This window comes from Rhinolophus sinicus, linkage group LG10 (assembly GCF_036562045.2).
Source record: "Rhinolophus sinicus isolate RSC01 linkage group LG10, ASM3656204v1, whole genome shotgun sequence".
Lineage (NCBI taxonomy): Eukaryota > Metazoa > Chordata > Mammalia > Chiroptera > Rhinolophidae > Rhinolophus > Rhinolophus sinicus.
The window spans coordinates 4,861,712-4,874,423 of record NC_133759.1 but is presented as its reverse complement, the minus strand read 5'-3'; the positions used below and the strand labels follow the sequence as shown (position 1 = coordinate 4,874,423).

Sequence of the window (12,712 nt, the reverse complement as noted above, 5' to 3'; positions counted from 1 at the left end):
GACCAGTACAGGGTCAGGATGGGGACCCAGGTGGGGACAGCTCTGGCACCAGGACCCCAGACTCAGGCCCCTCAAAATCTATAACTTACACATTGGGTACCCAGATTCGGACAGTCTTGTCGCGGGAGCCTGAAGCAAGCAGGTGTCCCGAAGGGGAGAAGTTCACACAGGTGACGGCATCCTTGTGGCCAGCAAAGCGGTAGGCACGTGACTGGGGCTTCATGTGCCAGACCATGAGGCACGAGTCCATGGAGCCGCTAGCTGAGGAGAGCAGGAACACTGTGACCTTTGGCTCTAGCGGGCCTCGAGGCCCCACCACAACTTGGGGGCGACGGGGACGGGGGGAGCATCTTCCCCTCGGGGACAGATCACACCTCCAGTGAACGGGGACCAGGAGTTTGGAGAGCCTAAGGCGTGCCAGCTCTCCTAGCGGCAGGCCCACATGGGAACCAGCCCCAGAAACGTCAGCCCTGGGCAACCCAGGGGGCTCATGGGAAAACTCATCCCCCGTGGGGTCCCAGGTCTCCCCACAGACACACCCTGAGGACACTGGAGAGCAAGTCCTCCCAACACTGGAAAGCCAGCCCAATCCAATGGGCCTTGTACCAATCAGAAGCCTAGAGGAGGTCCCCAAAAATGGACCAAAAATGATTTCAGTTTCCTGCAAATCTGAAGTGACACAAGGCCAGCAGCTTCTGGCAGGGTACCTTGCCCATAAGATGAAGGGGGAATCTCGCCCATAGAAACAAGGAAGCTGCAGCCATGGCGGCTGTGTATGAGCCCCCAGGTGGCCAAGTTGGGGGTTACTCCGCTGCGGTACAAGGGCAGTGGGGAAGGGGAGTGCCGGGCCCTGCTCCACTTCCTTCCCATCTGACAAGGTGCCCATGTGACTGTGGGCAGCACAATCGATAAAGACCCGAGGAAAAGGAGCCACTATTTAGGACCCATTTTGCAGGCCAGACCTAAGAGGTGGCTGGGGTGTATAGGGAAAAACCCGGAACCCAGTTCCACCCTCAAAGGTGGCGGTGACCTTGGAAGGCCCTCCGCCGCTCTGGGCCTCACACCTGGCACGTAGAATGGAGCTCACGAAGCCCAGTGCCCAGAGCTGGCTGCCTGAAGCGAGATGCGGGTCTAGACAGAGCACGGGGGTCCTCACTGTCCCCTGCCTCCCCCACACCACACCTCCCAGGGGGAAACTTGGCTTTCTCAGCTCATAACCTCATGCCCAGGACAAGATGACTCCTCTTACCCAGGTGCTTCATGTTGAGACTGAAGTCCACACAGGTAACTGCATCTCGGTGGCCCTTAAAATGCCTCTCCAGCGAGGGGTCCTCCTGGGGGAGACCAGGGTCAAATGTGTGAAGGCTGGATGAGAAAAGGCTTTCCCAGAGCCAAGACTCTTCCTATAACAGCCGGGAGAGTTTAAAAATGCTCATGGCGGGGGCCAGCCCGGTGGCTCAGGCGGTTAGAGCTCCATGCCCCTGACTCCGAAGGCTGCCGGTTCGATTCCCACATGTGCCAGTGGGCTCTCAACCACAAGGTTGCCAGTTCAATTCCTCGACTCCCGCAAGGGATGGTGGGCTCCACCCCTGCAACTAAGATTGAACACGGCACCTTGAGCTGAGCTCCTGGATGGCTCAGTTGGTTGGAGAGCGCCCTCTCAACCACACGGTTGCCGGTTCGATTCCCGCAAGGGATGGTGGGCTGTGCCCCCTGCAACTAGAAACGGCAACTGGACCAGGAGCTGAGCTGTGCCCTCCACAACTAAGACTGAAAGGACAACAAGTTGACTTGGGGAAAAAAAAAAAAAAAGAAAAGTCCTGGAAGTACACACTGTCCCCCAATAAAGTTCTGTTCCCCTTCCCCAATAAAATCTTAAAAAAAAAAAAAAAATGCTCACAGCATAGTCTTGTATGTAGAAAATCCTAAGGAACCCACTAAAAGACTATTAGCACTCACAGACAAGTTCAGCAAGGTTCCAGGATACAAAATCAATATACAAAAATCAATTGTATTTCTGTACACCAGCAATGAGCAATCCAGAAGAAATAAGGTAACAATTCCATTTATGATATATTTTAAAAATGTAAAATACTTAGGAATAATTAACAAAAGAAGTACAAGATATATCCAGCAAAAACTACAAAACATCATTGAAAGAAATTCAGAAAGAACAAGATAAATGGAAAGACATCCCATGTTCATAGTTTGGAAAACCCGATATTTTTAAAATGCTACTCTCATGATTGATCTACAGATTCAACAGAATCCCTATGATAATCCCAAGTGTATCTTTCGGCAGAAATTAACGAGCTGATCCTAAAATTCATATGAAAATGTGAACACAAAATCTTTTTTAAAATCTGAAAAAAAGAAAAAGCAAGAAAATAGCCTCTGTACAAAACAGTTTGGCAGCTCCTCAAAAAGTTAAACAGAATTATCAAATGGCCCAGCAATTCAAGGTAAATATCCGAAAGAATTGAAAACATGCTCACACAAAACCCTGTACACAAATGCTCACAGCAGTATTATTCTAATAACCAAAAAGTAGACAAACCTAAGTGCCCACCAATGGATGAATGGATAAACAAGACGTGTTATATCCATGCAGTGGCACATTATTCAGCCATGGGAGGAATGAAGCACTGACACACACTACCACGTGGATGAACCTTAAAAACACATTCCTAGTGAAAGCAGCCAGACACCAAAGGCCACGTTTTGTCTGATTCCATCTCTATGAAATGTCCAGAACAGGCAAATCTATAGACAGAAACAGATTGGTGATTGCCAGGGGTTGTGGGGAGGGAGGAAATGAGAAGGAAGGGGAGTGACTGTTTTAATGGGTTCAGGGTTTTTCTGGGGTGACAAAAATGTCCTGGAATTAGATAGTGATGATGGCTGCATGGCACTGTGAAATCACTAAAAACCACTGAATTTTATACTTTTAAAAAAGTGAATTCTATGGTATGTCTCAATAAAGTTATTTTTTAAAAAGATGAGAGAAAATGGGGGCCTTACGGCACCCCCCACCTCAGGAATCAGATCCCATTGCAGAATGGTTAGTGAACCCAAAGGTCAGCTGTGGAGAGGCCCCTGGCATCACCACTACCCACTCCATCCAGCATCAGAGAAGTCCTAGTTCAGGACCCTGCTTCGGAAGCCATGCAGATAGTACTCCAGAGCCCCAAACCTCAGGAACCTCAAAGAAGCATTCCGGGTGCACCAGGAAGCCCAGCAAGGTCCCCTCTTGGGGAAAAATGTCCTTGGGGTAGAGCAAGGCCAGTGCCACGCCACACAGATGTAACCAGGACAAAGGTCCCCATGGCCCAATGCCCAGTTCAACCCCCAACACACCAGCCTGAGTCCCCCTTTCAACAAGAGAGGGAGTGGCAGCTGGGGGAGGGCCCCCAACTGAGCAGCAACTGCCCCACCTGAGTCTCTCGGAAGAGCAAGAGTAAGATAATGCCCACCTCTAGGCTCACTGGGCAGAGGCAAGTTCAGGTCCACCCCTGACCAGAAGGGTCCTGAAATCTCCCAACACCCTCTCCCCCAATCCCATGGGCTGGGAGAAAGGGTCTTGTGGGAAGAGCACTAGATTAGGGATCAATAGGCCTGGATCCTAGTTTGAGCCCTCTGCTCATGTCCCCAGATACCTAAGGGGACCAACAGGCCACCACCCAGCCTCCTGAACTCTCAACCCAGCCAGAAGGCCAGGCAAATTCGAAACAACTTCTCACAAAGAGAGGCTGCGGGGTGCTCCCCTCTGGCCGATGGCCGAACCTGGGACTCACAGACGCAGCCCGGTTTAGGTCACACTGCAGGCATCCCTGGGGCCTGCTGTTCCCATACGTTGGAGTAGGGTGTGCTCTCAACAGCCCCCGTCTAGCCATCCACTGCTCAGGACGGCGAGGCCGAGGCCAGAGGCCCGGCGCTGGCCTCAGGTCACAGCTCCAGTCAGGCTGCCCCAGTGTCTCCCCAGCTGGGATGCAAATCCTGGGGGCCCCTAGGGACTGGTGTGTTCGCCCTGGTAGCCCGCACAAGGCCTCCCTCCGTGGCCCAACTCAGCCCCCCATGCACAGACGATAAACTGGGGCGGGAGAGGACGGGCTCGGAACCCGAAGTCCCTACCGCCCCCCTCGCAGACTTCGCCCCGGCCAGGCGCCCACTGTCTCCGCGGGGAGACTAAGACCTAGGCGACCGCTGCCGCAGGAACTTACCGGGCAGGGCGAAGCCATGGCAGGGCCCGGGGCGCCCAAGGCGCCGGAGCAGCCGGAGGAAGCAGCGGCTACCGTTGCAGCGCGTTTAGTTTCCGCGCCCCTAACCGCCGCCAATAGCAACGCGAGTCGCGTCCCGGCGACCCGCCCACCGCGATTAAAGGAGACGCGGCGCCTCCGTTATTTGCCTCCCAATCGGAAGCAGAGGTAGGGCCGAGTCCACGGTCTCTGCTCCCAGCTTCGCCAGGATAGGCAACCTACGGAAGGCGCCGCCAAAGGCGTCTATCCTCCGTCACTCATTCCCCTGGAGAAATTATAAAGCCCAGGATGAGGGGTTCGCCCCACCCGCCTGTAGCCGAACTACGGAGACGGCGAGCACAGCCTTCTGGGAAATGCAGTTCCAAGACGGCGGCCACCTTGTGTCTGGAGGAAGGGGGGAACTACATTTCCCAAGATGCCTTAAGGGCGGGATTGAGGGGCCGGGATTTACCACCCGCAGCGAAAACTTTAAGAATCCAGGAAGTGGAGGGCCGCTAGGTCGTTTTACGTGTGTCTTCTTAAAGCGTCAGGGAGGCAGGGTTTTCGCTCAATACCTTATTAAGAACCAATGCTTCGCCCCTGGGGAACTCTTTAAATGGTTCGCGCCTCAGAACGCGCTTAAAACAAGTGTCCATTTAAAAGAACGCCAGTCTCTTGGAATCACATCCGTGGAGTGAAGAAACCTGAATTTGCTTCTCAGTTCATGCCCTGCTTCTGTGTGTGTGTGTGTGTGTGGGGGGAGCAGAGAATACCTCTGTCCTTTGGGCCTTAGTTTCCCCCTATGAGGCAGTGTGCTGCAGCCTGGGCCTCTCTGGACCCGTTGCCCTAGGAAGCCCTTATAAATTAATTATATGTTGAAAAGAGACAATCTAGGGGCCTGGCCACCAGGGGCCGTCCTTGCTCACTTTCTGCTGTCGGGAGGCCCAGGCTTTGTGTCTCCACCCTCCTACCCCACCTCACTCAGCGCATCTTGACAACCTGGAACTGACCTGGACCTGATGTTTTGCAAGATTCAAGAAACTTCTGCCCACGAAAGAATATCCAGGCTAGAAAAGTTTTTTGAGTTTATTTGAGCCAAATTTTTGAGGACAGGCCCGGAAGCAAAATCTCAGATGGAGAAAATGCTCTGGAAAACGGAGGTTTTGCAGCTTCTATTATACATTAGAATCAAAGGAGAAGATGTAAGGAAAGTTACATGAAGTCCATTGGTGGTGGGAGTAAAGAGGCAGGAGAAAGCAAAGCCAGTAAATCTCTCGGATTGGATAAAAAACAAAACGGAGAGACATACTTTTACTTTGCATACAGGATTGTTGTCACGCAGCAGCCTAACCGTCTGTCCCCTCGTGCCCACCCCTAAAGAAAGGAGAGGCTGTGAGACGGCTCCTTTCAGGGACTTTGCTTCACCTTTGTGCTTACACCTCATGTGCTTTGTGCTTACATCCGTGCTTACACCTCATGTCTCCCTGTTTGGCCCCCAAAAGATGGTGGGTTAGTCAATGACGGGTAAGATTCCTCATGGAAGGAACAACCCAAGCCAGGCGGAACCATGTGGGGACCACCAGAAGAATTCATGGGGTCCATAAAGGTGGGCACAGCCCCCACCTTCGCTCTGCTAAGGAGAGCTTCTGCCTATGTGGCTATATTCCTTCCCACAACCTGCTTGGGAAGTGAGTCAATGATGTGATAACATCAGTTCTCCTTCCATTCTTATCAATAAGTTTCAGCATAAAGGTTTTGTCCCTGGGGAGGCACATACCATAATTGTTAAGACATCATGGACTTTCAATTCCGGCTGTTTGCAGGCAAGGGTTGATTGGTTTGAATCAGTTTTCTGGTATGATGTATGAGACTCACAGACCATGGAGAAAACAATACTACTTCCTTGTATGTATATCAATAAAAGCCACAAGGCGGCCCGATTCGGGGCTCTCAGTCCTTTGAGGCTGGGAGACCCTTGGCCCCCTGTTTCATAACTTTCTTGATTTCTGTTTCTTTCTTAACCCTTTGCCGCCTCTTCTCGTTCTCTCACTGCCGGTGTTGTGCTGGACGCGACACAGGATAGTAAACATTTACAGTAAATAGAGGTGGTATGTGGGCAACAAGACAACAGTGATGGTGGCCTGGTTTTCTGGTGCTGGTGACTGTGCCTTAGAGGGGTCTGGAAAAGAAAATGACTCTGACATTTGAAAGATGTGCTATCCTAGATGCATAAAAACAATGGACAGGGCTCCCCTAAGATAAAAACTGACCTTTGCTAAGGCAGCATAGGCCTGAGACGTGACTAGCCAACCCGCTGTGGCCTGCCCCGTTGAGAATTTATGATCAGACCATCCTGTATGGTTGCTTTTGGTCACTGAGATTCTCAGGCCTTCCATGTGGTCCCACTCACAGCTTGTCACAGCTATGTCACAGCTATGACATAGATCTTTTGTCCTTCACACTTCCATCACCTCCCCTGGGCAGGTCGGCTTGGCCAGACCCCATCACTGGTTAGGACCTGATCAGGCCATCCTATTTCTCACTAAATCTGAGATCTAAGATCGTATTTACTTGGACCTGCAAACCAGAGCCTGATTCAATAAACTTAGAAGTTGACGCATGCAGGGAGCTGGCATATGGGGGAGTGGGTCTCTCCTTAGGACCTGGAAGGTCTGGAGTGAAATACAAGAAACAGATATGCTTAATCCCATCTTCACTGTGATTTGGCATAGAATTGGTTCCTTTATGTTAGAAATAGTCAGGCTTATTTAACTTAAGATACTATGTAATTCTCTTTGAAACAACAAATATAGTACCACTCACCCTAAAATTGTTTAACACTGTTCAAAGGATGATTTTTCAAGCTATGGAACACGCCTGGTCTATAGGAGCATGTAATCTACAAAACTGAATTTAGAGAAATCCTTCTGTAAAATGATTTTCATATGTCAGGTTTGCTCAAAGACAGAGGCGCTGGAAGCTTTTACTCATCCTAACTAGTCCTTCCAGATTCCACTGTCTTCTATCCTTACTTATCAGGGAAGAGGAGCTGGGACTGCCCCACCCCCCACGCTCATTTCTTCTCCAAAAACTGCAAAGACACAACATCACATAGACAACCTAGGATCTACCACTGGCACAATCTGCATAAGCCAAGATTGGAGCCTTCACTTTCTGACTGAGCAGCCCCTAACCCGTGCCACCTCCATCAGACTGGACTCCATTTCTGACTAGGGCCTCCATGTTGAGGGGCGGGGGCTTAATGTTGGACAAGCCTCAATGTTGGGGAGACCTCCATGTTGAGGGGGACTGGGAGACAACTTTTTCAAGCCCCCTTATAGCAGGGATGTCTCCATCCTGGTACAAAGCCCACAGATGGCCCCTCTATGAGAGCCTCTTTCCCTGTCATCACACCCAGATCCCGCTGAGGCAGTGAAAGAAAGAGGAAAAGCAGGGGTTACACCCACCTATATAGCCCGGCCCAGCCTGGGCCTGGAAAGTCCCAACAATGCTATCAGTCTGCACGACACCTGCCCTGGGCCTGGCTTTGAAACTCAGCAGGGCAGCTCAGGCTTGTCCCAGGATCAGGCAGATCTAGGGGTGAGTCCAGTGCCACCTCCAGGCTGTGTGACCTAGCAGGGGTCACAACACCTCTCCGAGCCTCCATGTCCTCAACTGTAAAACAATCATAATAATCCTGCCACAGCAGGAGAGGGTGGATTCCATGAGCTATCAATTCATGTCAGAGCCTGATGTTGAGTTGCCACTTAATACATGTGACTTCTAACTTGACCTCAGTCACATCATACCCCTCATCTGCTTTGACAATCTGGCCGACACCTCTCTGCCTCTGTTCCCACCACTCTCCCTGCTCTCTCTGCTCCAGTCACATTGGTCTTCTCGCTGCTCTGAATAAGGACGTGCCAGGCACACCCCCATCTCAGGACTGCTGCACTGGCTATTATTTCAATGTCCACTTGGCTCAACCCATCACTTCCATCGTGACTTTGTTCAAACATCACCTTCTCAGTGTAGCTTTCCCTGACCACCCTACTGAAAATATCAACCGCCCTCCCCTTTTCTGCTTTATTTTCTGCTGGTGGCTTATCACCATCTGACACACTGGACTTATTGGTTCATTGTCTTCTTCCCCTAGAACGTGAGCTTTGTGAAAAAGATGTGACCATATTCCTGCACCCAGCACAGGGTCTGGACAGAGTGGGGACACAATAATATTTGTTGAATAAATAAATGAATCATGACAAGATTGCTCATAGATTGTAATGAGGTACGTAATGGGTAGGATTTGTTCTCAGCTAGAGAGAAGGGAGAGGGATTAAGGGAATCAGGAAAAGCTTCTCGGAGAGATCTGAACTTTGAAACATAAATAAGGTGTATGTTGATAGGAGAGAAGAGGAAAGACAGTTCCAGTACAGGGAGCAGCCTAGGCAGAGGTCTGGTGACAGGGCTAAACATGGAGTGTCTGGGGAACAGGGACAGAGCCCGTGGGCTCAGGAATGTCTCAATTATAAGGCCACAAATGTAGATAAGACGCATGAGGATCAGTCTCAAAGGGTCAGAGGGTCACACGTCGCCTCCTGGACTGAGGTGAGACAAAAGACACCCCTCATAGATGGGGCTATGGTACCAGGTCTGCTTGTTTGGGGAGTAATACACTCAAATAAAATGAAGGATGAAAATCATATGATCATATCGATGGATGCAGAAAAAGCATTTGACACAATCGAACATCCATTTATGATAAAAACTCTTAGCAAGGTGGGGATAGAGGGAACATACCTCAACATAACAAAGGCCATATATGACAAACCCCAGCTTAGGTCATACTCAGTGGTGAAAAGCTGAAAGTTTTTTTCTTTAAGATCAGGAACAAGACAAGGCGTCCACTTTCACCACTTTTATTCATCATAGTACTGGAAGTCCTGGCTACAGCAATCACACACAAAAAAGAAATAAAAGGTATCCAAATTGGAAAGGAAGACGTAAACCTCTCATTATTTGCAGGTGACGTGATACTATAGAGAGAAAACCCTAAAGATTCTACAAAAAAACTATTAGAACTAATAAATGAATTCAGTAAAGTAGGAGCATACAAAATTAATATTCAAAAATTGGCTGCATTTTTAAACACCAATAATGAATTTTCCGAAAAAGAAATTAAGAAAACAATCCCATTTACAGTTGCCTCAAAAAGAATAAAATACTTAGGAATAAATTTAACCAAGGAGGTAAAAGACTTGTATTCAGAAAACCGTAAGATATTGAAGAAAGAAATTGAAGAAGATACAAATAAATAGGATATACAGTGCTCTTGGACAGGAAGAATTAACATCATTAAAATGTCCATTCTACCCAAAGCTATCTACAGATTCAATGCAATCCTTATCAAACTACAAGTGGCATTTGTCACAGAACTAGGACAAATAATCCTAAAATTTATATGAATCCACAAAAGACCCCGAATAGCCAAAGTAATCTTGAGAAAGAAGAAGTTGAAGATATCACGCTACATGATATCAAAGTATTCTACAAGGCTATAGTCATCAAAACTGCATGGCACTGACATAACAACAGGCACATAGATCAATGGAACAGAATACAGAGCCCAGAAATAAACCCACACCTATATGGTCAATTAAACTATGACAAAGGAGGCAGGAATATACAATAGGATAAAGACAGTCTCTTCAATAAATGCTGTTGGGAAAACTGGACACATACATGAAAAAAATGAAACTAGACCACTTTCTTACACCATGTACAAGAATAAAAACAAATTAAAGACTTAAATGTAAGACCTGAAACCTTAAAACTCCTAGAAGAAAACATAGGCAGTAAACTCTTTGACATTGCTGTTAGCAATATTTTTTTAGATATGTCTCTGGGCAAGGGAAACAAAAGAAAAAATAAACTAATGGGACTACATCAAACTAAGAAGTTTTTGCACAGTGAAGGAAACCATTAACAAAACAAAAAGACAAACCTATGGCTGGGAGAAGACATTCGCCAATAATACATCCAATAAGGGGTTAATAGCGAAAATACATAAGGAACTTATACAACTTAATAACAACAACAACAAAAACAATCCAATTGAAAAATGGACAGAGGACCTGAATAGACTTTTGTCCAAAGAGGACATGCAGATGGCCAATAGACATGAAAAAATGCTCAACATCACTAATCATTAGGGAAATGCAAATAAAAAACACAATAAGGTATCACCTCATACCTGTCAGAATGGCTATCATCAATAAATTAAACAACAAATGTTGGCGAGGATGTGGAGAAAAGGGAACCCTTGTGCACTGTTGGTGGGATATAAATTGGTGTAGCCACTATGGAAAACAGTATGGAGGTTCCTCAAAAAAATTAAAAATAGAACTATCATATGACCCAGCAATTACACTTCTGGATATTTATCCAAAGAAATCCAAAACACTAATTCAATAAGATATATACATCCCTATGTTCACGGCAGCATTTTTACAATAGCCAAGACATGCAAGCAACCTAAGTGTCCATCAATAGACAAATAAAGACAATGTGGTACATATATACAATGGAATATTACTCAGCCATAAAAAGCATGAAATCATGCCACTTGAGACAACATAGATAGACCTAGAGGGCATATACTAAGTGAAATAAGTCAGATAAAGAAAGACAAATACCATATAGTTTCACGTATATGTGGAATCTAAAAAAATAAACAAATAAAACAGAAACACACTCATAGATACAGAGAACAAACTGATGGTTGCAGATGGGAGGGTGTCTGGGGAGTTGGGTGAAAAGGGGAAGGGATTAAGAAGTACACATTTGTAATTACAAAATAGTCATGAGGATGTAAAGTACAGCATAGGGAATATAGTCAAAAATATTGTAGGGCGGCCAGATGGCTCAGTTGGTTAGAGCGCGAGCTCTCAACAACAAGTTGCCGGTTCAATTCCCACATGGGATGGTGGGCTGCGCCCTCTGCAACTAAGATTGAAAACGGCAACTGGACTTGGAGCTGAGCTGTGCCCTCCACAACTAGATTGAAGGATAACGACTTGGAGCTGATGGGCCCTGGAAAAACACACTGTTCCCCAATATTCCCCAATAAAATTTATTTAAAAAAAGAAGAAGAATATTGTAATAATTATGTATGGTGTCAGAGGGGTACTAGACTTATCGGGGTGATCACTTTGTAAGTTACATAAAGTCTAATCACTATGCTGTACACGTGAAACTACTGTAATATTGTATATCAGCTATACTTTAAAAACTGGGAAAAAAGGTACATTCTTGAGAAGAATCAGTCCTGCATTCTTAGCCTCTGGATTGGTCCGAGATGATAATCTTCCAGATGTCCCGTGGTCTAGATAATGGATGTCAGGTAGTGGGGACAACCTAGGTACATCACGGAGTAATCAGAGGGTTATCTATAGGAGATACATACTCACACACGTATTTCCAGGCAGAACTGGGGAGTTCAAAAATTTAAGTTCCTAGACAAGTTAAAGCAAGACGAACCATTTCCTCATGCCTCAGTCTACTCGATTTTAGTAATTTAGCAGGTTGACTACAGTGACCCCACCTTCTTTCTTCACTGTCCTTAGCCGTGTGTGGGGGGCGCCTCATACATGTACCTGTGCCCATATATCTTATTAGTTGAGGTTCCTCCAGAAGCTGACCCTGAGAAAGGATTCTAGAGTAATTCGTTTATTTGGGAGGTGATTCTAGGAAACAGCAATAGGGAGTGGGAGAGACAGAGGAGGAAAAACAGCCAGTGACAGCTGTGATATCAAGCAAATTACCAGTGTGGGTGACCAGGGCCCAATCTCACTGGAGAGCTCTGGAGCACGCCACAGAACACGCCTCAGGGTCACTCCACTTGAGGGTGAGGAGCCACCCATTCTTGACAGCCATGGCTGAGGCCTGACACTTCCAGCCGTGTCCTAAACCAGGACTAGGGGCTTCGGGGACAAAGAAAGCCCTCAGCACAAGGTCTCCAGCAGTGGCAATAATAGGAAGTCAGGCTTGTGTCCTCAAGAGTGGTAACTGGGAGGGAACTGGGTAGAGGGCCAACACAAGCTGCTACTGTGTGTGTCCTGGTTTGTGTGTCTGCGCTGGTGCCGTTAATGCCACATGTACATGGACTCCAGTGACCTCTGCCGTGCAAACCTCTGCTGGTCCCAGGGGAAGGTCAGCAGAACACCAAACAAGCTCTGGCCTTCCCTCCCCCAAACAGGCTGGCTCAGAATTTGCTAAATCATGCCAGACCTGCACCACATTTAGCCAAACAGACGGGCAACTGCTTGGGCAGTGGCAGCTCCTGCCCTTGGGCCAGGGTGGAGGTGGGGCGAGGTTGGCAAAGTAGGGTGGGGACAGGCAGACAGAAGGTCCTGCCACAGAGAGGATACCAGCACTACAAAAGCCAGGGCCTCCTCTGTCTGAAACTTGCTGCCCAC

At 47.7% G+C, this 12,712-nt stretch overlaps 1 protein-coding gene across 3 annotated transcripts in view; it reads right to left on the bottom strand.

The window, feature by feature from the left end:
* The window catches only part of POC1A (POC1 centriolar protein A), a 64,093-nt gene extending 59,522 nt beyond the window's left edge, over positions 1-4,571 (bottom strand). Inside the window, exons 1-3 of one of the 3 annotated variants that reach the window (XM_019753299.2) lie at positions 4,221-4,571; positions 1,250-1,334; positions 90-261 (exon numbers count right to left, since the gene is read on the bottom strand). In XM_019753299.2, coding sequence (XP_019608858.1) covers positions 90-261; positions 1,250-1,334; positions 4,221-4,238 — 275 coding nt within the window. In that variant the 5' untranslated portion in view covers positions 4,239-4,571. The remainder of the gene's footprint in view (positions 1-89; positions 262-1,249; positions 1,335-4,220) is intronic. The other 2 variants (XM_019753298.2, XM_019753297.2) reach the window with 2 other exon arrangements.
* Positions 4,572-12,712: the final 8,141 nt, after the last annotated feature.